At 35.6% G+C, this 24,832-nt stretch overlaps 7 protein-coding genes across 7 annotated transcripts; 1 reads left to right on the forward strand and 6 right to left on the reverse strand.

The window, feature by feature from the left end:
• Positions 1-67: 67 nt before the first annotated feature.
• On the reverse strand, positions 68-5,224 carry Tsp_05423 (casein kinase I). Its single transcript, XM_003371714.1, has 5 exons — positions 5,083-5,224; positions 4,910-5,020; positions 2,926-3,309; positions 550-720; positions 68-459 (listed from the first exon to the last, which is right to left on the reverse strand). Exons 1-5 carry the CDS (start codon positions 5,222-5,224, stop codon positions 68-70), a joined length of 1,200 nt encoding a protein of 399 aa, XP_003371762.1.
• Positions 5,225-7,819: 2,595 nt separating this feature from the next.
• Tsp_05422 (putative ADP-dependent glucokinase) lies at positions 7,820-10,676 on the reverse strand. Its single transcript, XM_003371715.1, has 8 exons — positions 10,669-10,676; positions 9,912-10,026; positions 9,678-9,705; positions 9,440-9,632; positions 9,077-9,305; positions 8,760-9,013; positions 8,461-8,689; positions 7,820-8,395 (listed from the first exon to the last, which is right to left on the reverse strand). Exons 1-8 carry the CDS (start codon positions 10,674-10,676, stop codon positions 7,820-7,822), a joined length of 1,632 nt encoding a protein of 543 aa, XP_003371763.1.
• Positions 10,677-10,866: 190 nt separating this feature from the next.
• On the forward strand, positions 10,867-12,200 carry Tsp_05421 (DnaJ protein subfamily C member 17). Its single transcript, XM_003371716.1, has 6 exons — positions 10,867-11,011; positions 11,157-11,306; positions 11,380-11,456; positions 11,554-11,634; positions 11,781-11,876; positions 11,901-12,200. Exons 1-6 carry the CDS (start codon positions 10,867-10,869, stop codon positions 12,198-12,200), a joined length of 849 nt encoding a protein of 282 aa, XP_003371764.1.
• Positions 12,201-14,597: 2,397 nt separating this feature from the next.
• Tsp_05420 (zinc finger protein) lies at positions 14,598-16,394 on the reverse strand. The gene has a single exon (XM_003371717.1). It carries the CDS (start codon positions 16,392-16,394, stop codon positions 14,598-14,600), a length of 1,797 nt encoding a protein of 598 aa, XP_003371765.1.
• A 5-nt stretch (positions 16,395-16,399) lies between these two features.
• Tsp_05419 (hypothetical protein) lies at positions 16,400-17,492 on the reverse strand. The gene is made up of 3 exons (XM_003371718.1): positions 17,440-17,492; positions 16,620-17,025; positions 16,400-16,420 (listed from the first exon to the last, which is right to left on the reverse strand). Exons 1-3 carry the CDS (start codon positions 17,490-17,492, stop codon positions 16,400-16,402), a joined length of 480 nt encoding a protein of 159 aa, XP_003371766.1.
• A 4,394-nt stretch (positions 17,493-21,886) lies between these two features.
• Positions 21,887-22,527, reverse strand: Tsp_05418 (hypothetical protein). Its single transcript, XM_003371719.1, has 4 exons — positions 22,392-22,527; positions 22,279-22,351; positions 22,108-22,236; positions 21,887-21,974 (listed from the first exon to the last, which is right to left on the reverse strand). The coding sequence occupies exons 1-4, from the start codon at positions 22,525-22,527 to the stop codon at positions 21,887-21,889; spliced, it is 426 nt and encodes a 141-aa protein (XP_003371767.1).
• Positions 22,528-22,712: 185 nt separating this feature from the next.
• Positions 22,713-23,312, reverse strand: Tsp_05417 (hypothetical protein). Its single transcript, XM_003371720.1, is given in 4 exon segments — positions 22,713-22,755; positions 22,772-22,806; positions 22,876-22,996; positions 23,185-23,312. 4 exon segments carry the CDS (start codon positions 23,310-23,312, stop codon positions 22,713-22,715), a joined length of 327 nt encoding a protein of 108 aa, XP_003371768.1.
• Positions 23,313-24,832: the final 1,520 nt, after the last annotated feature.

The following is a 24,832-nucleotide window of genomic DNA, read 5'->3' on the forward strand; positions in this document are numbered from 1 at the left end:
TCAAAATAATGCAATTAAAATAAACAACAATCAAACAAACAAATAAACATCACTGAATCGCAGACCATTACTGAACTATGGTGCCTATCGTTGTGCAGAACGGCAAGCAGCGCGGTGGATTGTCGAAAGTTGCGCATGCGATCTTCGGCTTTTTGAGGATTGGATGACAAGCGCCTTTTTTCTGCTTCTTTCGACGAATTCGGCACCGCATCAGACAAGTGAAACGACGAGCTTGGCGTTGCCTTAAAGTGAGAAGCATATCAAGATAAACAACAACAACAACAACAACAACAACAATGCATACTGCTTGGTTCAATTTGCTTGTCCAGTCAAATTCATTGTCGTAAGACCAACAGTTGCGATCCATGACTGATTTGAACAATTCCCAACAATAATCATAGTCTGGCGTTTCGAAAAAGTCCAAACGTCGAGAATAGCGCAAGTAGACGGCAAATTCTTCTACAAAACAACAGCAACAACAATATATATATATATATATATATATTTGTATATGTGTGCTTGCAGACAAAAAGGGCAAACCAATTTTACCTGGAAAACCTTCACATAACACTTCCACCGGAGTTGCCCGTTTGGTGTCACCGATTTTCTGATAACGTTCTTTTAAAGTGTCCGCTTTCAGACCTTGCCATGGCAAACTTCCACGAAGGAAATACATGAACATGTGCCCCAACGCTTCCAAATCGTCTCGGCGACTTTGTTCTATAAAAATGAAATTTTAAACACAAACTAAATTAATTCGCTTCCATCTTTCTCATTCACCACATTATCTCAATGCATGCATGTATGCAACATAGCATACGCATATTAATTACAATGTAGTTGGAATACGCAATGTTGGAAAACTGAATATTTAAAAATTAGATTTAAAAAAGAGAATCTTTTCCTTAATCTATAAAAATAATAATAGCAAACTGATTGAACCCAATTACATCTAAAATCAATTAAACATATATACTGTTTGCAAAGCATCAATTGATATTAGAAAAAAAAAGAAAGTTCAGTTTTCCACAAATACAAATAACTCGAAATGTTCTTCCCCTCGCTTTTTAATCTTCCCATTCATCAAAACTACGCACAAACGACGTTCATTGAGCAAAAAATCGTTGAAGCGTCAAAAGCAATTTCAATAAAACGCCAGTTATGAATTAAAAAGAAAAAAAGATTTTTTTTCTTCTTATGAATCTCTGAAAAGCATTGACAATCAACCTCTCATAATTGCACTTTCAAGCTTCGCTTGTTCTATTCTTCTCGGCTGTTCTTAGTCATCATCATCATCATTATTATTCATTATATTTTATCAGAAATAAGAAAAAAAACTAATCAGTATTGAAAATAATTCAAATTTGCACAAACACTACTCATATTATGCAAAAATGGCTATTGCATTTCAACGGGCTGGAAAAAGGTGCAGCAAGATTCCAATGAAGTGAAGAAAATCGTAATAAATTAAAAGATGGGGAAAAATCAAACTAAGAAAAAATCTTCAGCAAATAAAACTTCCACTTTACAAGAAGTGGTACCGCACTTTTCAAAAGCATCTAATTAATGTACGTTGAATCAATGCAATTTTCAATGGATAAAATTCTCCTCCCTGCGCGCAAGTGATTTTTTATCCAATTTTATAACAATCGATACATTTTCTGCGAGCTCGATTCACCGATATGTGTGTACCGCTTTTCACTCAAATCTTAATTCAATGGAACAAAACACAGAAAAACTTATCCCCGACATCCTACTTGCAACCGTCAGCAACTACGCCTTGCCCCTCCCCCCCCCTCAAAAAAATAATTAAAATAGATAAATAACACTTTTTTTCATTAGAGAATTGTAAATTATCAGCGGAGTAGATTATTATGTGGCGAAGAGAATTTGTTGTTGTTTCAACAAATCCATTCATTCACCGCTTGAAAACAAGACTCATCTGCGATGCTTATTGATCCACTACTAAATATATATTATATATATATGGTAAACAATTCAAGCCAACTATTGACGGCCTGCTATTCGATTTGCCGTTTGACCCTGTTGGCAACAAGCATGCTTGCGAGTCTGAAAATCTCCGGCCCATGACCGAAATGCTATCGAAATTGCAACGCTGCTCAAAATGCAACTACTGCAGCTTGTTATGCAAAACCAACCAATTCAATTTCCAACCTCCGTTAATACTGAATTCCTAGTTGACACGAGCGTGATTTATTACAAGAAGCGAATTCGTTGTTCAAATCACTGGGCCCGTTTTACAACAACACATGCATATATTTATTTATTTATTTATTTATACAAGTAGGATATCCCAGTTGATTTCAACTTTCTCTCCTTCTATACAAACACTTGTTTATCCATTTTTGTATGACGAATTTTTTCAAACCATTCTAAAATTCCGCGCCGTATAAACAGCTGCAGTTAATTGCTAAGCTATCACGCCAATCAATTTCATCACCTCTGCTAGTGCAAAAGAAAAAGAGAAACAACAACACTGATAGGAAATAAATATGAAAATGCATTATGTAAATGTAGCTGCACCAGTAACCATCAATAATAAGAATAGTGATAATAAATGAAACTGTTCTTTGTACACAGAATCGATCGAAAAGAATGGAAAGAGAGAGTGCATTTTTCGAAATAAAACCTCGCAAAGTTGTATCTGACAGAGTGTAAGCGAATTAATTCTATTTAAACATTGAAGAACTGAAACTATAAACAGCAAACACATGTGAACATGATGAAAGTCCGACAGCAATTAGCTGAGCCGTTCAGTGGAGCAGAAAAATTCAATTATACTTCTGCAACATGCAAATTGCGAACAGTGAACTGATAAAAGATTCAAAGAAAAAACTAACAACTAACAATAGTTATTTCAGAGAATAAAATACAGAAATAAATAAGAAAAACAAAATAGCCTACCTCGACCCAAATGAGTGTTGATGGACATGTATCTTGCGGTACCAGTCAACGATTTGTGCTCTCGGTAAGGGATGTGCTTGCTGGTGTCCGGATCGATGTACTCTTTTGCTAAGCCGAAGTCGATTATGTGGACAATGTGTTGTTTACGAGTTGAGTGACGACCGATGAGGAAATTTTCCGGCTTCACATCCCGATAAATCAAATGCTTCGAGTGGACATATTCCATGCGCCGTAACAGCTGCATGGCGATCATGCAAACCGTCTTCACCGAAAATTTTCTATCGCTAAGATCGAACAAATCTTCCAACGAGTGACCGAGCAGTTCCATCACCAGAGCGTTATATTTGCCGCATGGACCAAAATAATGCACTTGGGGTATACCCTCTGCAAAAGCAAAAACACCATTAAATACGACAACAAATTTTCAATTATTTTTTCTTATTTTTGTCTGGTTGTTCCTTTTTCTACAAATTCAACATCAGCTATTGAAAGCAATCCTGTAAATCTACTTCCAAATTCGATAAACCAATCCAGCAGATTAATAATATGCAAAAAGTTATGCTAATTTTTCACTGTGTCAATTGAGGAACAAATTGAAAAGCATTATTCACAGAACAAACGAGTGGAAGTCATTCTCTATAGGACGAGTTAAAAAGAAAAAATATGGAGAAAGAAAAAGAGGAATTCCATTTTTCCCACATTCAACAGACTGATATGCAGCGCATCGACGACATTCACGCAATATCCAGAAATTTTTCAACTGCAACAACGCTCCAATTGAGTAAAAATCAATCATAATTTTGGAAAAAAATTTTCAAATTATTCAATCTTACTTCAATCATTTCAGGGTAATATTTCCCGATAGCGTCCAAACGCAGATTATAATAAATAACAGCCGCCAATTCACCAGTTAAACATTTAGGTCAATTTCAACTTTTACCAAATATAAGAAAGGAGTTCTCGTTCGTGAAAATTTCTTATTCACTTTTATGAATTTTACAATTGAATGTATCACTATTCTTATCATTATTATATTTAAAAATAAACCATTTTAAACCAACTTCAACGTGAAAATAAATAAATACGTAATTTTGAAAATTTGATCGAATAACAACTTTCATTCAACTGTTGTAATAATAAACATGAACCAACCGCAATGGAATCGCACAAATCAATGCAGACCTCAGCTGAAACAGGGTTCGTTCAAATATGCATTTTCGAAAAATGAGAAAAGATTAGTACCCCTGCTGAAAAACTAGTCAAACAGAAGAAATCGTTGGCATACTACATGAAAGAGAAAAGCAAAACAATTAAAGCATCCGAATAAAAATAAATGAAAATTATACTCGGCCGGTTTCACAAAAGCAACAACCAAAAAATTTTTGAATATTAAGAGAAAATATATTCTTTCATTCTTGAAAAATACCAATAAAAATAAATGAATTTGAAATCTATGCACGGGTAATTTTTGTACTCTAAATTGGAACTAATTTCTTCAACATTCAACGCTTTCGAGTTTTCAACTACGCTTCAGCTAACTTGATCAAATCCGGCTTGGCAACATTTCTGGTAGACGCCTTGCCGCTTATTCAACTTTTCCATCAAAATTGTATCGCTTCAAAATGACCTTACGTCAAATGGCAAATGACAACAAAGAATGCGTTGCCAATAAGCAGGGCATAGAAAGAAGAAAATCTGTTTTCAAACTATTGCATTATATAGTCGCCTTCTTGCCTATGCTTTTTGCCAACATTCATTGTAATGAAAAGTTGTTTTAAAAAGTGCTTGAAAATCAGTTATTAGTGGACACGTGGCGGTGCCAAGGTGATCGATTGGTTCGGGCCATTTCCACATACATACGCGCATGTCAATCATGATCACAAGTTGCGAATAAGAAAAAATACATTTACGCTCAAAAAATGTGTTAAACTTGGAAACGGTAAAGCCGAAAAATTAAAATAAGTAATTATGATAAAATTCATACCTGACACACCAAGCAGCTTATAAAATCGAAATTCCAAATGCAGTTGAGGTGCCTTAGAGCGCATCGGTTCCAATTTGATCGCCACATGCTCATTGTTGTATAAGTTCTTGCCTTTATGAAAAAAAAATCAAATACTTAAAACGCTAAAAATTTATCTTTTTCTACACATATACCTAATCTGAGTTCACCAAAGTTTCCGCATCCAATTTTTTTACCAACTTTAAAATTCGGACCGACCATGAGCACGCCGCAAGATGAAGACGCGGATGAGCCATGAGCACCAGAAGAACTGGTAGCCGTCCGGGACGTGGCCATCGTCTCCCGAAATATAACAATGGAAGACTATACTTTTCGGATTGAAGTTATCTAAAAAAAGAAAAACACAAATTGCTGAAACAGCAGCTCAACCCCATTCAGCTGATCATATTGCGCAAGAACCAAAGGCAAGAAAGCGCAAAAATCGGGAACAATAATGCAAATGCACAAGAAGCTTGTACAAGTTATCCTAAGAAATGTTTGAAAACATAAATAAAAATACACAATGCATAAATTCCACCTCAACCCAATTGCCAGTATTCGGACTAGCCGTACAAGACGAGAAATTGTGGGAAAAATTCAGCAAAGACACACGCACACACAAAATAGCAGTTGATCACAGCGAAAAAGAAATTCAAATGTGAAATGACCAAAGCCGACTGAACAGATCCGTTAAGTGAGACAGCACTCGTTTTGACAAACGAAGAAAGTCTGATTGTCAAGCAAGTCTCACCGACATTGAACACAGCTGCCGCATCAGACGTTCACTTACAAAGCAATCGTACATCTAAGGTGTACTGTAGGTAATCAGGTATCATTTCTGAGTACCTCACTGCCGTCCTAATTTGGTGTCGCTACAATGCCTTGGTGACACGAACGCCCCCAAATATACTGATTGAAAATTTAATGAAATTTATTGGCCAAACAGCGCAGCTAGCGAATGCAAACCAATAAACGAAAAGGAAAACAACGCAACAATAGGATGATGAAGTCAACCTCCGTCATTTTAGCTTCATATAATATAGAATATAGAATATTATATTATATTACATTATATAATATATTATATATTATATTATACACTATATAATGATCATTTAATACCAAATGGTACAGTTGCTGTGCACTTCTACTTTTGTTACTTATTTGTTAACAGACAAAATTTTATTATAAATTTTACCCAAAACAACCAGTTTTGTGGGACAGTAAAAAATTTTTATAGCAGGTAACAATCTTACCGTATGATCACTGCCATAATAGGTTCATCAAAAGGTCAGGTGTAATTGAAAAAGTGGAATGCAGGCTATTGAAAACTGTTGTAAAAATGGAGAAAAAATCAAACAAAAATGTAATTTACGTGTTCACCTATTATACAGACGTTAAGCTGCATCATCGGCAACAACATCATCAAATAAATAAAATACAACAAACAAATGCAAATGCACTTGGGAACGAATTACGAGAAAAAACCACTCTTTTAATACCCCCACGTTGTTGCTGCTTTTCGCGAGAAGAAAAGTTTCACAGACAATTTTGTCTATTGAAAAAAAATCTAGTTTGTTTCTATCGTAAATAAACGATGCGTGCACAAATGGGATAATGAAATTTATAACGTTTAACAATAAAATGTACAACCTGTGCACAACTGTGCAAAATTTTCAAAATGAAAATTTTATTTTGAACCATTCGTTTGACATTAAGATGGAAAGCGTTGAATACGGTGCTCAAGTGATTCATCTCCCAAAAAGCAACATCTAGTTGAAAGGTTAAAAGAATTACACAAGGAACAGAAATTGAATTTTATAAAAGCGAGAAGTGTGAATACTAATCAATTGAAATAAATTGGAAAAGTCATTTGATCTGCTCATAATTGATAAAGAAAACAAACATGTCAAACAGATAACTAGTGTGAGATGAGATTTTGCGTTCTTAAAAGTAATAAATAATGACTGTTAATTTTTCACTGCTGCTTTAATTTATGTTTGGCTAGATGCAAGATTGAAATCACACGTTAAAAAAAATCATAATCTGAAACTCGAAGCAGGAGAGACGTGAACAAAGAAACATATTCTAACGTAACAATTACCACAGCGCTTTACGACGTTTTATTAAAAATAAAATAAATAATAATTATGCATACCGTCATAAAAAGTTTTAGTGAGCAAGATATTCTTCTTCTACTTTTCCAACTCTGCTTTGCAAACTAACGAATCACCGCAAACTTTCAAATAACAATGAAAACTGATGTACAGTATTCTTTGTGACTCTCATGTTAATAAAAATCACTGCAAAAGGAAAAGAAAATAAAAAATCACTGCAGTATCAGTGATATTTGATACAAGCATACAATCATTATCATATTACAATTGAACTGCTACTAATTAATATAAAAAATTTTGTAGCAGTTTTATCTTCATAATATATATATACTTATACTTCAATGTACTTGGTAGTTGAATATTTGCAATTCAATGCATTCATTCATCCGTGATAACTACGATTAGCAAGAACAAACACTGATTCATTATCATTTTGCAGTATATTATCATAAATAACGAATTTACGAGCACGTAAAATGTTAGCATTGTACAAAGTGCATTTATCGACCAATAGGTTCATTCTTTTCTTTCTTCAACATTGATAAGATGCATTCTTGAACAGAATATTCATTGTTGAATGAAGCGTAGTTTATTTACCGGACGTGTTTCATCATGCTTGAAAAAGAACAACAACCATCATGAACTACGTAAAAGCTAGGCGAAAAAGAAACAAGAATATGCAAATAGGAATTATGAAATCAACAACTGAACGTATGATCAATCTATTGAAATAAATGTGATGAAAAGGAAAAAAAGGAAAAATCTACAAATGTCATTAGTATAGTTTGAAAAATTGCGAATACATCAAAGCGTTGGCGTCGACCGCCTGAGCAACGCCGACTGTTTTGGCCGGATGCTTGCAAAGCAATATTGGCGTGTAGATGAAAAGCACCTCTTCGCGCATCCAGCTGGTTATTGGGTTGTGAGCGTTGAATCGGTACTTGCGGTCGGTGCTCTTATCGACCAGATGCACTTCGCTGACTCGAAGTTCCAGCGAGTCGAGATCGCCGCCAGATTTTTTCTGACCACAGGCTATTTCGGCTGCTGCCACAGCGCCAGCGGCCAACGAGGCGGCGCCGTTCGACCATTCAGTACCCCGGGTGGCGATCATGTGGAACGTCAAACTGTGCACATAGACCCTACCGAGACGGAAGTATCGACGTTTGGAATTTTCTTCAGATTTCCTAGGACCGTATTCATGCAGCAGCCAATCCAAAATTTCCGTCGCCTTATGGGCGTGGATGGTGATCGACTTGAGCGGATACTGGTCCGCGTACGGTCCACCACCAACATGAGATATAATCATCAACTCTTGTTCAGAAAGTGCCAACGAATCCACGTAAGGTATTACCTGAAAATTGGCACAATATTAATAATCGGACAATTTTGTAGAAAAAGAAAGAACAAAAAAAGCACCTTGTGTAAAAGCATTTTCACGAATTCTTTGTTCGACATGTGGCCGAGTTCCAAATGGAAAGGTATCCGTCGTCTTGCTTGATTTAAATTACGCTTAATGACAGTCAATTTTTCTGTCCAAAGTTCTTTCGCTTGAAATTCCAACAAATGCAGGCCAGTCAGCACTATCAGATCTGGTCGAAAGTTTGGAATCGTGTTGAAGAACATGTCAATAATAATTGCGCTACTACTGAAAAAACAAACAAACAAACAATCGAATTAATTAATCGAATTGAAAAACAAACGCCTCTTATATCAACCTGAAATGATCGTGAGATGTGATAAAGCGACTATAGCTGGGAGCGACGTAATCACCCCACGTCTCACCATATCGAAATTCCATGATCAAATGATATTCGTCTCGAGCGATGACGGTCGAATTTTGCGTTGATATTCTCGGATGCAAAAGCGCTTTCAATTTTGGACCAATCGGACCGACCAGAACCACTTCGGCATGTTCGAAATCGGAAGCAATGTTGTGCGCTATCAAAGCTGCATTGCCTCCAATTGCAGCCTGAAATAGTTCCATTCACCAATTGTGCAGAAAGAACAAAAATCACAAATGCGCACAAATCACCTCGGCTGAAGACAGTTTCGTCTCGGCTACGCTGATCAGTTCGTTGAAAAGAGCCGAATTAGCTACAAATCGTTCAGTTGGAACTCCACGACTGAAGCTCAACGCGAACATCTCCTCCACTTGCTGTAAAGTTTGAATTTCGTGGTGATCAACCGCCGAACTAGGATGTACATTCAATCTGGACATCATCTGAGTACCCGAGACGATCAGATCCACATCACTGTTTATACTGAAATAGAGTAATCACTCAAATGACACGATTTGATGAAGTTCAACACAAATAAACAACTAAATATGCCAATAATTACTTCGATTATACATTGTTCAAAATCAAAGCTAGTCCAATGAATGAAATCACCCTACCCGATGAGGATATTCTTGAATTGGATAGAAGGCACTTGCATCATTTTTTGCCAAGATTTGATCAAAGCCTCTTCCATAAAAAAAGGCACTTTGTGATCAGGTTTCGTGTAAACGCTGTACAAATAAGACACAAACGCAGCTGTTAAACCGGCTATTAGAAGCCGATTTGACGACGATTCAACCATGGAGAAGCCTAATTTCAAAACAAAATTAAAAATAAAGCTTTGTTAAATTTCACTATAAACAACAACAATTTCACAGTAACCCTTTCAATTCAAAAAAATAAATCAAATGAACTTACTACAACTTATTTCGCACCTCGAAACCAATTTGTTCAAAAGCAGATGCTATTTCAATTCTAGTAAAACAGGTTCAAATGTAAAACTGTGTTGTCAATTTTTAACCAGTTTCAAATTTCAATGAAATATTACTGCGAAAGAAAATGCCGCATCTACCACCGCACAGACAATACTGTCAACCGATGGCTAACAATATTGCACAGTGTCATCAATAAGCTAAAAAGAGCCAAATCGCCACTCCCATGGATACGTTCAAATTGCTGCTGTTTGTCACTGCCAAACTGGTCTCTTTACGCTAAAAGGCAATCACAATGACAACATTAATCGTCTGTTCCATTTTAAGTCAATAAAAAAATGTTCAGAAAATACACATCTTATTACGCGTCATAAATAAGTGTTTGAAACTGGGAAACTCTTTTTTTAGAAATAAATAGAATTTTACTAAATTTAGACGAAAAAAATTTAACTCACGTCATTTGGTAAAATACATGGAACAAAAAAAATTAAAATTCATTAATTTAAAGAAAAAAAATCACATTTTAAATGTACAAAAGCAAATGACACAAAATTTTCATTCAGAAATAAAAAACAATATGCATCAAGTAAACATGGAATACTGTAACTAAAATAAAATTAAGATGAAATTTGGAAATGCGACTTGAATTGATCATCCTTTGCATTCTTTTTATGGCTGTTAAATGAAGAAAGAAAAAGAATTAATATCTGTTAGTAAATGACATATGAAAAAGCTAATATTAGGTCAAGAACAACTTTTTGAATTACACTGATAATGTTTGAAACTAAAAGAATACAGCTAGCATTTACAAATTTCCCGATGTAAAATCATTTATTAATTATAAAAAATTAACAATTTCAATTGAAATTATTAGCTTTCAAAAAATTATTCATACTTGAAAATTACAATTATACCGTGTCATAACTTGATCAAAGTTGATTAATGTAGTGCAGAAGAGTATAAATTTTAATGGCTGATTTCTAAGCGGGTTTCTTTTTACGCATTAATTGGCCTTTCTCTATTAATATCTTTTAACTCACATTTCATTTATATAATAGAAGTGATTTCGTTTCCTTTGAAGTTTTTTAAATTAAAAAAAATTATTTTAGAAAATGTCTAAAACAGAAAAATTAGATTTTGATCCTTATGAGTTGTTGGAAGTTGATGAAGATGCTACAGAGAACGATGTTATAAAAGCTTATCGAAAGCAAGCTTTGAAATGGCATCCGGACAAAAATCCCGACTGCAAAGAGCGAGGTTTGCATTTTAGCACTTAGTTTCATAGTATTTCAATGTATTGGATGTTGTACTTTGAAAACTTTTGCGTTTGTGTATATTGGGTGCATTGGTAAATGAATATAAAGGTTTTGTTGGGCTTCTTTTCCAAAGAATTTGATTTTAGCGTCGGCAATGTTTTTGAAAATATCTCGATCGTTGGAAATTCTTACCGATGCTAGCGCTCGAGCTGCACTTAACCATTTGCGAAAAGCTAAACGAGAAGCTAAGAAGCGTTTTGAGCATTTGGACAGTAAGCGTCGAAAACTGCGAGAAGGTAAGTTAAGTTGTAAGAAATATTTTCCCTTATTAAAGACAACTATTGCTACTATACAAAAGATGATTTGCAGAGTTGGAGGTACGCGAAAATGAAGTAAATTTGAAAAAAGAAGAAGAACAGCAAGCTTATAAAGATCTAGCTACGGAGGTATTTGTGGTTTGCATTGAATAGCTTCAGTTTTTTAATGAATATTATTCTGTTTTAGATTGAACGACTGCGAAAAGCGGGTTCGAAAATTTTACAGCAAGAACGAGAAAAAGTTGAGAAGAAAGTTCGAGAGGAGCGAAAGCCCTCAAACATTAGTCATTCTGACTTTGTTCTTAAAGTAAATGGCAACTTTTAATATATATATATATATTTATTTATTTATTTGAAAAATTTACTCACCAATTTGTCAAATGGATGTTTCTTCATTTCGCTTCTTGCTCTACTTTACAGCCATTTGTAAAGCACAGTTGATTTTTATTTCAGGTAAAATGGGATGATTCAGCGGGAAATGTTTCTGAAGAATCAATTCGTGAACAGTTTGAAAAAGTGACAAATGAGAAAATGTTCCATTCAATGAACGTATTTGCATATTCAATATTTTAGTTTTGCGTAGTGGAAGATGTTATTGTTAGCAAAGGTTTGAAAAAGTTCGCCATTTTGAGCTTTGGCAGTGAGGAAGCGATGTCGAAAGCGAAAGCAGCATGCGATGGTTCGGCGGTGCCGTTTCGATACGCGTCGGACAAATCGAAGCAATGTGACCAAGCTACCGAAACTACTGCAGAATTCAATCCAACGAATGAATATCTCGATCGAACCACACTCAAAGGACATTTACAGTTTGAAAGTGATATATTATCCCGAATGCGCGAAGCTGCCTTGAAACAAAATGCCTCCAAACAGTAGCGAGTGAACAGATTTTATGGCGCATGTTTTAGCAGTTCTAATTAATTAAAAACTCGGCCATATGTACACAATTGTGTGTATCACTATTATTATTGCTGCTTATGCTATGCTGAATTGTGTCAAGCTTATGATGTTCAAATAATGAGTGATAAGATAAGAAAATGAATTGTGTAAATTTTTACAGCGTAGTCATCTGCTGTAATGTGGAACAACTTCTCCAAATATATGGTCTGATGGATATTAGTTCACTGTTAAAATGTTATAAAATCACACTTCCATTCAGTTGAAATAAAAATTTTTCACATTAAATATTCTAAAATGCTACATCTTTAGTAAAATGATATCACCATGTTGAATGCTTTGTAATACGCTTAATCAATTTGACCACGGGTGTCGAACAAAATAGATTTATCATTTCTTCCCATGAGTATTTTCTTTTAATGAAAAATACAATCTCGACTGTATAAAAAAAGTTCACCTAAAACGTGAACATTTAGACAAGTTGAACAACGGTTGTATTAGGGCATATTTTATTGCAAAATAGCACTGACCTGTTATTTGTTTGGCAGGTTAGAAATATGCAAATGATGGTGTTATCTATGAATTTATCTATGATAAGTGATTTTCTTTCGTATCTTATAATCGTGAATTTTCTTCTTAACATAATGCGAGTTGTTTGAGCACACAGCTCATAACGTGTTCTGATATTTTATCATATTAATGCTATCATCAAAAATTACAAAAAGTAAAAGAACCCCGTGTAATAATATAACTGTACGTGTACATGATACGTTTAGATTTTATTTCAAGCTTTGCATTCAATTTTTAAACTTAAACTATTATGGGATTTTGATTTACTTTACGATAACATTAGTATATTAGAATTTTTAAAAACAGTTCTCGTAACATCATAGTATACTGTAAAATTGTACAGAAATGTAAGTACAAATTGTTTCGTGTTTGTTAAAAGTGAAAATAATACAAGTAATTGGTTTGCAACAAATAATACCGTAATTTTATTAATAAAATTAAAATTAATTTTCAACTTATGACAATTTTATAGATACTGTACCATTTGGTCTGTAGCTCATCGATTTCATAACTATTGAGTTGTGTGTATGATAGATTTCGATTAGTTTTCTCATTAAAATACATCCTTATCAAAGTCAACGTAAGTTTATCAATAAATATACAAAATAGTGCAAAACGACAATGAAAAATTGTAGCAACCGCATACCCCGATTTGTGTATTTGAAATTTAGACGCACCCGTCGATTGCAGATGAAAACATCGTCAACATCGTAAATTAGAATACATTTTCATCGTGAAATTTGTAACAACTTTGCATAATGGTCGCCGTTGTTGGTTCAAGCTCGCCGCTTGAACGAGCACCGAATACGTTCGCACGGGCAGTTTGAAACAGTTGAATTCAACGCATAAAATTCAAATTTCACTTCGGTTGAAATGCGAAGAAAAAAGTTGTATATTTTTTCTATTCGTGGGAATCGAAGGAATCAATTAATAATCATCAAAAGCGAAAGTTTCGATTGATTGATTTGCAGCAATTGAAATGTCACCAACAAAAGCGAGCGAGTGCACTGTAAAGCTGAAGGTGTTGCAAAATTGCATTGTATTGTTGAAAGTAACACATTGGAGAAGAATAAAAAACTTATTTTTCAAACAAACAGAGAAAATTATTTGTTGGTGTTCGAAAATAAAATGTACATTATGTTTCGTTTTCCATTTTCAATTATGCAGAATGGAGAAAGAAAATTTTCCGTTCCATTCTTAGTGCTAATGCAAAAGTGACTTTTCTCTCTTTCTTTTACTTTCTTTCTCTTTTCACTGCCTATCTGTACAACATTGTAACGTTGAACATGTGAAAATTGTCACGTGAAAAGAAACAATAATAATAATATTGTAATGAAAAATTAATACTTGAATTTCTAAAACTGTGAAAGAAAGCAAAAGAAATAAAAACTGGCTTGCTTGGGACCATTAACCACCGGCTTGCATGTAATCCAGTGTTGGTGGAAATTTTCGAAAATTGAGACGCAAAATAATACAATAAGCTTTTAAATTGGAAAGCAATAATAATAATAATAATAATAATAATAATAATATGCAAACAAAAAAACAACTGGAAAGACGCGCGTGATTGATGCTAAGCTGTGAGGTTGATTTGTGACAAAAAGTAATATTCAAAGCTGAGGAGGATATTTAAATTTTGAAGAATGAGAAATTTGCTGAATAATTTCCAAGCGACAGACAGAGAAAATGAGTGAACAGAAATAGCAAGTGAATAATTGGAATAAAATACCGGAAAATGAGTGGTGAGTGAGTGAGTGAGTGAGTTAGATGATCGACGGTCACTGGGGTTCTTTTGAGGAGTGATTTTCACTGTAGTAATTGGTCTTGTTCGTCTGCTGCTGCTGCTGCCGCCGCTTCGGGCGTAGCCTCCGGTCTGGGCGAACGGACGTTGATGGCCGAAATCGACGAAGCCAAGTTGGTGATGCCGTGCTCGACTGGAGACAGACTGTGCACTGTCAACGGTGCAACCGGTGTCAAGAAGTTGTACGCCGCTTCGGGAGGCGGGTAGTAGAACAGCGACCTCAGACGGGGATCCATCAGCGAAATAACTTGGGCGTTAGTCGGATTCGACTCCTGGCCGGCGGCGGGTTCGACCGCCGGATTCGCGTCACCGTCGGCTGCAAGTTGGGCGGGGTCGACCGCCGTATTCGAAGCCCCGGAACGCGAACGTCTGTTGGCGCGTTGGTTGTGACCGCCTCTCGTCGTATTGTTGTGAGTACGAGCATGGCGGGTGATCAGATCCCGTCGACTGGCCGCATACGGGCAAACCGGGCATTGGTAGGGCTTCTCGCCGGTATGCGTGCGCTTGTGGGTACTCAGATGGTCACTGCGCGAAAATAGCTGACCACAAGTGCGACAGGAGTAAGGCTTGACGCCGGTGTGCAGGCGCATGTGCCGCGTGAGCATGTCGCTCCGGCTGAATGTCTTCTGGCAGACCGAGCAGACGTGCGATTTGGTCCTGGGCGGCTTGGGCGGCTTAGGAGGTTCGGCGGAACCGCCGGCTGAAGCCTCGTGGCTCTTCTCCATGTGCTTCAAATAACGGGCGCGTGATTTGAACTCTTGACAACAAATGGAACACGAATACGCGCACGGCGATGTCGAATTCACCGGTTCGCAGTGGTCGACGTTGGCAGGCGGCGGTTGGGGAGATGCGGCCAGTGGGCGTGCAGGATAGAACGCCACCGGACCGAACTGCTCGCCAATGCCGGCGATCACGTGCACAGGTGGCGCTGTCAAGGTCATTGTTGGCGCCGGAGCTTGGAAACAAGCAGGTAGCGGCAAGCCGCCTATGCGCACGCCCGCAGACATTGAACTGAAAAGCGACGGGAAGCTGAAACGGTAGCCAGTCAGCGACGACCTCTGACTCAGCGTCTGTGCCAACAGCATCGTTCCGTGCGTGGGCGTGGCGTCGACCAGCAGCTTTTTCTCTTCGTGAAAATTCTGGTCGCAAGACGGTCCCGGTTCCAGGCTAGTACTTCTGGTGCAGTGAGACTGCTGTGGCTGTTGTTCCTTCTGCTGACGCCGATGCGGATGCGGATGCAGATGCTGTTGTGGTTGCTGTTGCTGTTGCTGCTTCTTCTTCTTATTGTGTGCACTGCGACTGGATGCATCATTCTGGCCCGGCGACGTTTCAGCCCTGCTCGTTGCTCCGCTGACAAAACAGTCGCTGTCTGACAAACTACGCCCACGCAGGGCAGCGGTTTTGGCGTGGTCGAACGAAAACCGTGAACGTTCAGCACCGGCAGTGGACTCGAATTGGTCAACGTCGGAAAATGGCGACACCGGTCCGGGGCTGAACGTCAGACAAGGACTGGGCAAATCTTCCTTGTAATCCGAGTCCGGGTCGGTTAAGTCCGAATTTGAGCTCTTCTTCTCCCTGAACACGGTCCAGGACGAGTTGTTGACGCTCGAACACAAGCTGGACGCGTATCCACTGGACGAATATACGGACAACAGGTCGCTCTTGTTGTCGTTGACCACCGGAGACGGAGGGTCCGGCGAGTCGACCGACGACGGTGGTTCCGGAACGTCGACAACCACCTCTGGCATTTTCAAAGCAACCATCGATGACGTGCCGCGAACAGTGCTCTCCGACGTGGACATGCTCTTCAACTACAATTCAGGCAAACCTGAAATTACAAAAATAAATGCACAAACAAACAAACAAACAAGTAAACAAGTAAATAAACAAAAGCTGATCGTTGGAAATGAGAGAATAGAATCGCACTGCGAATAGGTTTGCCGTGAAATTCGAAACTGAACCTACTGTCGCATGGAAAAATGTGGCGTGGCAAAAATGAAAAAGCACGAAACGGAACAATTTTGAACGTCGAATCCGAAAACAGGTTCCATACGCCGAAAGCCGGTTGCGCGCAGACGGCCGGCTAACGGTCGTTTTGATTGATGCGACGTGCAGTTGCCGTTAACGAATATCACAAAAGGGGGATCAATTGGTGTACGGTGACGACGTTGGTCCCAAATTGGAACCAACTTTGCAGACCGACGGTCTTGGGCGCCGACCGGAAATGCTTCGGCTTGAACCACACCCCAATTTCGATCACCGATCCACTTGAAAACTTGATGAAGACGAAGAGCAGAGACAACGAACGATACCGTCCGTCGGGAAAGAATAAAAAAACAAATGATAATTGAAAAAATTTCCCCAACAACAACAACAGATGCAAAAAGGCAAATTTTACGACATTCTTTTTTGTACCTTATTTTCCAAAGGTTACTGTATGTTTTGATCGAAAATTATCACCGAAAAGTGGAACGATTTCACTTCTTCATTTTTTAAAAGAAAATCACGTACAAAATCAAATATATATACAAAATAAAAACATTCGTAACTTATTGTTTGCGAAAAAAATTTCTCAACGTACACTTTGGCAATATGACGGGAAAATTGATCAAACAAAACGCAAATAAAAATAAAAATAAATAAAATACTTCAATGTTTTAAACGAATATTTGACAAAAAACAAACAATTTAATTAAAAGATGAAAAGGACAGAAAAAAAATGCTGCGAAGATTGATTTGATTGATTGTTGTTTCAACGGGCAATTTTTGAAGTTATTTACAATCGAACTGCCAACTGTGAAAGATGTTCATTGAATGAACAAAAACACAGCAATTCATACAACTTACACTACCAATGTGGTGGTGGTTAATGTTGCCGTAGTTCTTCGTATACTGTACATGCAGTGGAACAAGGTTTGGGGGAGGAGGGGAAGGAAAGGCTGCGTAGAGAGTTGTTCAAATTATACGATATTTTTAGATGATCACATGTCAAAATAAAACGAAAAAATGTAGCAGTTTAGAAGTGAAATTGAGCTAGCTTTCAAAAGCTTAAAGAGCTTTCATTATTTATTGCCAAATGATAACAACAATGGCAGCTGGTGTTACGCAAATGAATATCTTCTTTTTGAAAAATTTATGTTTATAAATTGTGATTCTTGTTCATTTTATTCATGTAGCCTTCGCGCAAATGGATATACATATATATATATATAATGTTGCAGATGTTTAATCTTCAGGCAAATGCTTTTTTTTATTTCATGTTTAAGCTATTGCGAAAGACGCATTCTTGTATGCATATGATCAACAGATGCATGAAAAAGCTGTCTTTTTAAAAACACACAATGCATCTTTTCACAATGCAATAATTTTTGCAAAAGCGATGAATAAGTTGCACAAATGATTTCAACTTGCAGCTGCTGTGGCAAAATGCAAAAGTTGCGGACAACGTTATAATAATAGTAATAATATAAAACTGCGCGTATATTATGATAAGCAAGAAAGAAGCAGTACGCGTTGAAAGGTTTTCAACAACTTTTAGCAAGTGAAGCTTTTGATTGAGAAAAAACAACAAAGCAGTTGAAAGCAATGCATTTGCATTTAAAACAAAACAAAACAAAAAATAGCTTTAATTATATAATGTGTGGGGATGTTTGAAATTGATTTTCTTTCATTGAAGCTTTTTTAAATATGTGTTAATATGATTTTGGAAATTTTGAAAGATCAAAAAACGAAAGCATTTGTTTCATCCAGCAGCATATATGCAGTTGAAAATTGTTGGCGAGCTGCGAGCTTTCTTTCACGTTTTATAGCCACTTTCAATGCACAGCATTATCATGAAACTGAGACAATTGGAATGATGTGAATATAATTTTCGAAATTGAAAAACTTTTAAAGAAAATAGCAGCAAATCAATAAAACAAACACCACAATGATGATGATGATGATGGACCTAATTTAAGATGCAGTTGAAATTGTTGGAATTTTGCCAAATCGAACTCTTTTTCTCTTATTATTATTATTAAACGCTTGTCACTGCTTTATTAGTAATTATTGATAATTATATATTCAAATTAATCATCATACAGTTATTATACTAATATGAGAAAAAATTGGAAAATAATTCTTGTTCAAAAAAAACTCACAAAATAATAAATTAATTGACCATCCTCAACTAATCAAACAACATTATAACATATACAGCGCACAGTGATTTTTTTTTCATTTATCACATCTTGTATAAATTTCATCCGATGATATGTTGTTGAAAAAGAGAATAAGTTGTCAATTTATTTATTATTAGAAACAAAATCTAAAACGCATTCTTTGAAATAGAAATGCAAATGACGACATCACACGAAATGCTAAAGCTGGCCGGCCGGCCGGTTGATGTGATATGAAATCATCAATCTATGAAATTAAATGTCACCATTGTTGTGTTGAATAAATTATTTTCATTTTTAATTTCATCTCGTTGTTGTTCATCATCGCTTATTCGTTTTTTTTGGGGGAGGGGGAAAGATTCAATCGAAGATGAAGAAGAAGACCTAACAGCTTTTTTATGCTCTTGACTCTCTTCTTGTTTTTTTTTCAACTTCCCGTCCGCGTTGTACATCAGCATTAAATTAATACCATATATCTGATTAAAAATCACATTTCGCAAAAATCAACTCTGCCATTAATCAAAAATTCTCTTTTTCATCACAAACGACTACTTCTTCTAATTTCCAATTCTATTTGTTAATTTACCCCAAACATAATCATTACACTTTCTTCACATACGTTATATGCAGTTTTGAAAAATTTGAAAAAAATTATCATTTTCATACACTGATCATAATTATTCCAAAAAATTAAAAACAGCAGCTATTTTTATTTGCTATTTAAAATTATATGTATATAATTGTAAATTTAGATGAGGTTGAGAAATTTGTCCAAACACAAAGCAATGGATTCCAACAAGCAATTCTGTTTGTTGTTTGAACTGTCTGTTCACCATCACAAGTTGAAGCAGTGAAACAAACTTTACCGTAAATAATATGATGATTCATTCAATATTGAAGATCAGATTAGCAGAGAAGAAATGATTTTTCATTTTTTTTCAATATCAAACTGTTTGCCCAATTGCAATAATGAAAATGGAAGAAGTGTCATTTAAATTTTGAAAAATTGTCATAGTGGAGAATAGATATCTCTCGCTCTCGCTCTGTTCGTGTCAATTGTGCGTTGTATAGGAGGCGGCGATTGACGTTCTCATATTGTATATTCCCTTGTGAGAAAAATTTCCGAACGCATCGGAGGTGAAATTACATTTCAGTTCAGCGAACAGAAGAAGAAGAGGAAGAAGAAAAAAGGGGGGGGGGAGGCAGGGAGAGAGGGATATAGACAGAGAGACAGATATGCATTTCTCGAACATGCTCTTCTCTGTTGTGTAATTATCATTACTTTGCAATTGTTGAAATGTCAACTTGTACTGATATAAATAATGTATAATGATGATGTGGCAAGTTGGGTTATGCAATAGACAAAACTATTGAATATTTGAAACTTTTCTTTGAAATTTTTCTTTTAACAATTGTACCCACGTTGAATAATCACAAATAGTGATCAATTTTACAATGTTGAAATGATTGGAAAATTTTAAATTCAAATTACATTCAACTAAGCAACTTACGGAAGAAACTTTGTCAATGGGATGGGAAACAGTTTTTTCGGCATACAATTAGTATCAAATTCAAGTCGGCTTGGGAAAATGCTAGTAAGTTGACGGAAAATTGTTGTTGAAGAATTGTGTGTGTGTGCGTGCGTGCGTGTCCGTCAGTCAGTCTGCCTCTGTTTCTCACCGTCACAATCTGCATGGTGTCTCAATTTCAAAAGGGGCGCGTCCCGGTCGGTCATGCTGTCCAATGGACCAATAGGAATTGCCACCAGATGGCGGGCCAGTAGAATAAAGCTGGGAGTAACAGTTCGAACGAGATGGGAGGCAGTTTTTGCCGCGCTTGTTGAGCTGAATGAAAAGTCCGCAGCACAGTTTGACTAGCAACCGGCACAAGCTGGAAAGCTTTAAACGGAAGCGGACACAAAGTTACACGTCTGGAGGTCGATCAATAAAGCAAAGTCAGAAGAAGAAGGAGGAGGAGGAGCGTTTTCTAATTTTCACAGCCCAAGTATGCAAGGAAGAAAATCGAGAAAATCAAGAAGCAACGGTGCAATTCTTCAACGTCGGACATATACCGTGATCAATTCCACAGAAGCCAATGTAAAGTTCTTTTTTTCCCCATTTAATACATCATGGCTTTTATCCTCTGATATAACAGTAAATGAAGAAGACTATTACTATTTTTTTGCATTGGATGAGAAAAATTACTACTGACAATGAATCATCAACGCCACGTTCAAATTACCATCCGTAATCAGAGTTAACAATTATCAAAGCAATTATCGTAAAAGTTACAATCTGTTTATGACAACCATTCACAATTTATACATTACAACTATTTAAGATCAATTTCAAAAATTAGCAGCTTCTCAATTTGTGCAAATATGCCGTGTGATCTTAAAATTATACATCTATTTATGAATGCTAGAAGGAGTGATTTGTTTCTGTTGCTGTTGTTGCTTTCTGCTTTCGTCATTGGAATAATTCATTTCCTCGAATTGCTTTGGTTGAAAATCTATAGAAGCAAATTGGTCGAACACAAATCTGCAAACATCCGCTGAAGCGTAATCCTCAAATAAAAAGTGAAAACAAAGAGAAGGAAAAAACCACCCCGTGCTGTGTACTAGTGGAAAAGGGCAAACAAAGCAGAGATTATATATATACATATATATATATATATGAGCTTTACCTTTTCAGTTGGTTGGTCGTTTGAAAAGAAGGCCACTTTGGATTTGGAGAGGGAGAGGGGGAGGAAAAGAGAAGATGAGAGATATTCAGTGATTTCTTGAATTTGTTGTGCAGAAGGTTTTCTCCAACCAATGCAGGCAGCTAGCAAAAGCCAGCTAACTGCTCAAAGCGTGGTGGTTAGGCAATTTCTTTGCCCATGACAGCGAAGAGATCGGCTGTTTCCCTCATCGGTACTCTTCGGCGGACAATGTCGAACAGCCGCTCTCCTCTGCATTGATTTTTCTCTCATACGGAGCTATCACCGCACGCCAGGCCGTTCAAACAGAAGCTGCATTGATCTCATACTGCTTCTTCCAGCTATACCCGCCCTACTTGTTGATCACTTTCCGCTTAAAAATTGAAACTCACTGACCCGTCGGGTCCGAGAATATTTTCTTCTTCCAATTCTACTCATAGCTGCTGTTGTGGCAGCAATGCTAATTCCACTACATCCATCCATCCATCCATCCAGTCATGATGCGCATTGTTTCGAAACATACTGAAAACACGGAATACAATTATGAAAATTCGATATGCCGTGGGTTTTCCCACCACCACTAATATGATCATTATTGTTTTTTGAAATAAAATGCACTTTTCAAAATTGACAATTCTCAAGCGAAAACGAAAACCGTCCCTCAACGTACGGTATCTCTGGAGAAAGCCCTGCCGACCTCAGAACTCGTGGGTGCAACAATCCCGACGTTGACCAAATGAATGCCAGTAAGTTGGGGCAAGGTTTGATTAAAATTTTCAAACTACTAAAACCGACCTGAGATTGGAATTAATCAATCAAAAATGACGTCCAAGAAAAGTCAATTTTATTCCAACTGATCAATTCAAGAGGGCGGCCAGCAGTAGTATTAGCACCGCCGACTGAAGATGCAGCTTTGGAAAAATAACGGAAGAAATCAACCTTCCTCAAAAGCAACAACAACAACAAAGCTAACACGGCTTCTGCCATCACGCAAAGCATGACAACGCTCTGCGTTTATTGATGCAGTATAAATTTTAAAAATAAAACTTTCACTCCACTCTCTTTTTCTTTTCATTTTTAATAAATCACATCATCATCATCTCCATCTATTATTATTTGCACTAACTAACGCAAGTATTTGTTGCTTTATTATCCAAAAATGCATTTAATTTCAAAATTTTGTTAACCTTATAAAATATACTCTCATAATCCACTCATTTTTTGGACAATTAAATGTTAAAGAAAAAAAAATATTTTTTTTCAATACAACATATCACAATCAATTGCTTGTTCAATACATTCCCTAAAAAAATATATACTTTCGCTCCTGTAGACTGCATGGTGAAAATTTATGCTTTAAAATGAATTTATCAAATTTTTAAATTCTCCACTTTTATAAATTTCTAATCAAACGAACATTTACAATGTATTGAGAAAATTGAACAACTGCTCCATTTCTTATCATGATCTGATTGATCATCGTATTTGATTTTAAAGCTGCTTGCTGGACACTTTTTGTAAATCGAAGACTTCTACTAGTATTACTCAAATGAATGTATGCAATGAAGAAAACTTTTCATGCCTAGAGACAAGCTTCATTTTTAAAATGGACTAACAATCAAACTTGCACTCTTGGTTCATAATGTAATTTCAAACGCTTCACTGCATTGGAAAAGTTTGGTTAATTTTGAAAATTTTACATAAAAATTTAAATAACACAAATATGAACAACGTCAGGTCAAAATTGTTAGCTGTTGATGCAAAAACAAAATACGAATTTTGATATTTTAAATAAAATTTGATATTATCAGTACCATTGCATAAGTTGCAGAAAAATAATTTGCATACTGACACTGCCATAACTATTTGTAAAACAAGATGCTTATTACTGCTGAAAAAATGCTCTTGAAATTATTAAACGACTACTGTGGCTTTTTATTTGCATTTTGTTAAATTTTTACAATAAAAATGTTCTAGCTTTTCTTCTTTTCTGTCATCTAATTTACAATAACATCCATGCGCACGTCTATATTCACTTTTCCATAAATAGAAACACAACTACTTGAAATGTAGTAACTTTCATTGGAAATGATTGTGTTAAAATTTAAATTCATCGAAGCTTGCAAAATTAGTACCTTTGGCGATCTGCTGTGCACAGTTAATTGCCACTATTTATTGATATATATATATATATATATAAATATATATATATATATAGCATCGGTTAATTTCTGATATACACCAAAATTGTTCTTGTACTTTTTCATTTTCTGACTACTGTGTATACTTGTGTAAAAATTTCTATTTCTACGATATTGATTCCACCAAACGAGTAGCAATAACATTTGTTATTAATTTGAAAATTATAATTACTAATTTTTGAAATTACAGTTCATTTGTGAGTGAGTAATAAGCTGCTGCTTTTCGCATGCAAAAATTACACGTGCAATGGGCAATTTATTGGAAATAAATTGAAAAGAAAGATATAATATAAATATTTCATTATTTATTCCAAGTAATACGTCCATTTTCATTAGATAAGAAATTATGCAATACTGTAGAACGTAAAAATAAATAAATGTATCATCAAATAATGATATGTTTCACATACATGCAATTATTTTGCTTAAACTTATTTTCTATTTTCATACTACACCTATGTATAAATTATAAGTAATTTCACATCGAATTCAATAAATATTTATTCCATGCATTGATGCATTGAAAAAAAAAGTTTGCAAAATAAAGAATCGAGAGAAATAGTGGATATTTTTATCATGATTAATGGCTAATATTATTTTCTGATCACCTATGACAAATCTGCATCACAGTGTTGTGCAGAATAAAGGATAATGATATTATGAACGGTTGCTTAAGTTTTTTAAATCAGTTTTTAATGACGAGACTTTTTTGGATACTTTAAATTCAACTTGAAAAGGTTTCAATTGAATATTTTTAAAGTTAAGATTTCATATTAAATTCCATATGGTTTCTGATGAAGATTAATTTGCACCAAAATTACCATAATCAACATAACTCACATTTTCATAAATGCTCTTTTCCAAGTGATCAGAAAAAATAAGCTTATCGATTGATTTTACTAATTTTATGCATAAATCTCAGGAGGTAAATATACATTGCTTTTTTCTTCAAATATTATTAAACTCATTATTGATTACTTAATTATTTGATATCAAAAGAAAAGCAAATTTTGTGCCTTCAATGATTTTGTTTTATAAATAAATATTTACAAGTGAAAAAAATTGAAAACGATGTTACAATTTAATTTTTACATTCAAATACATTTGATTCACATTAAAATAAATCCTGTGGAAATTTGCTTAAATATTTCATGTTTTGAAAAATTATGAATATTTCAT

Source organism: Trichinella spiralis (genome assembly GCF_000181795.1).
Source record: "Trichinella spiralis strain ISS 195 chromosome Unknown Scfld9, whole genome shotgun sequence".
NCBI lineage: Eukaryota > Metazoa > Nematoda > Enoplea > Trichinellida > Trichinellidae > Trichinella > Trichinella spiralis.

What these genes read in the sequence shown, in the direction of transcription:
- Tsp_05423 (XM_003371714.1), bottom strand. Translation starts at nt 5,224, where the DNA reads ATGGCCACGTCCCGGACGGCTACCAGTTCTTCTGGTGCTCATGGCTCA. An exon ending in CAACACTCATTTGGGTCGAG is followed by an intron (nt 721 to 2,925) that starts GTAGGCTATTTT and finishes TCATTTTTATAG; the next exon opens with AACAAAGTCGCCGAGACGAT. An exon ending in GTTATGTGAAGGTTTTCCAG is followed by an intron (nt 460 to 549) that starts GTAAAATTGGTT and finishes GTTGTTTTGTAG; the next exon opens with AAGAATTTGCCGTCTACTTG.
- Tsp_05422 (XM_003371715.1), bottom strand. An exon ending in TGAAATTGTTGTTGTTTATA is followed by an intron (nt 9,633 to 9,677) that starts GTGAAATTTAAC and finishes TTTTGAAATTAG; the next exon opens with GCTTCTCCATGGTTGAATCG. An exon ending in ACATCTCACGATCATTTCAG is followed by an intron (nt 8,690 to 8,759) that starts GTTGATATAAGA and finishes TTGTTTTTTCAG; the next exon opens with TAGTAGCGCAATTATTATTG.
- Tsp_05421 (XM_003371716.1), top strand. Translation starts at nt 10,867, where the DNA reads ATGTCTAAAACAGAAAAATTAGATTTTGATCCTTATGAGTTGTTGGAA. An exon ending in TCCCGACTGCAAAGAGCGAG is followed by an intron (nt 11,012 to 11,156) that starts GTTTGCATTTTA and finishes ATTTGATTTTAG; the next exon opens with CGTCGGCAATGTTTTTGAAA. An exon ending in ATAAAGATCTAGCTACGGAG is followed by an intron (nt 11,457 to 11,553) that starts GTATTTGTGGTT and finishes AAAATTTTACAG; the next exon opens with CAAGAACGAGAAAAAGTTGA.
- Tsp_05420 (XM_003371717.1), bottom strand. Translation starts at nt 16,394, where the DNA reads ATGTCCACGTCGGAGAGCACTGTTCGCGGCACGTCATCGATGGTTGCT.
- Tsp_05419 (XM_003371718.1), bottom strand. Translation starts at nt 17,492, where the DNA reads ATGTACAGTATACGAAGAACTACGGCAACATTAACCACCACCACATTG. An exon ending in ACCACCACCACATTGGTAGT is followed by an intron (nt 17,026 to 17,439) that starts GTAAGTTGTATG and finishes CAAAACATACAG; the next exon opens with TAACCTTTGGAAAATAAGGT. An exon ending in AACCTGTTTTCGGATTCGAC is followed by an intron (nt 16,421 to 16,619) that starts GTTCAAAATTGT and finishes TTGTAATTTCAG; the next exon opens with GTTTGCCTGAATTGTAGTTG.
- Tsp_05418 (XM_003371719.1), bottom strand. Translation starts at nt 22,527, where the DNA reads ATGAAAAGAAAAAGAGAGTGGAGTGAAAGTTTTATTTTTAAAATTTAT. An exon ending in TGTTGTTGCTTTTGAGGAAG is followed by an intron (nt 22,352 to 22,391) that starts GTTGATTTCTTC and finishes CTGCATCTTCAG; the next exon opens with TCGGCGGTGCTAATACTACT. An exon ending in AAAATTGACTTTTCTTGGAC is followed by an intron (nt 22,237 to 22,278) that starts GTCATTTTTGAT and finishes GGTCGGTTTTAG; the next exon opens with TAGTTTGAAAATTTTAATCA.
- Tsp_05417 (XM_003371720.1), bottom strand. Translation starts at nt 23,312, where the DNA reads ATGGCAGTGTCAGTATGCAAATTATTTTTCTGCAACTTATGCAATGGT. An exon ending in GCTAACAATTTTGACCTGAC is followed by an intron (nt 22,997 to 23,184) that starts GTTGTTCATATT and finishes CATTCATTTGAG; the next exon opens with TAATACTAGTAGAAGTCTTC. An exon ending in TTCAATTTTCTCAATACATT is followed by an intron (nt 22,807 to 22,875) that starts GTAAATGTTCGT and finishes TTCATTTTAAAG; the next exon opens with CATAAATTTTCACCATGCAG.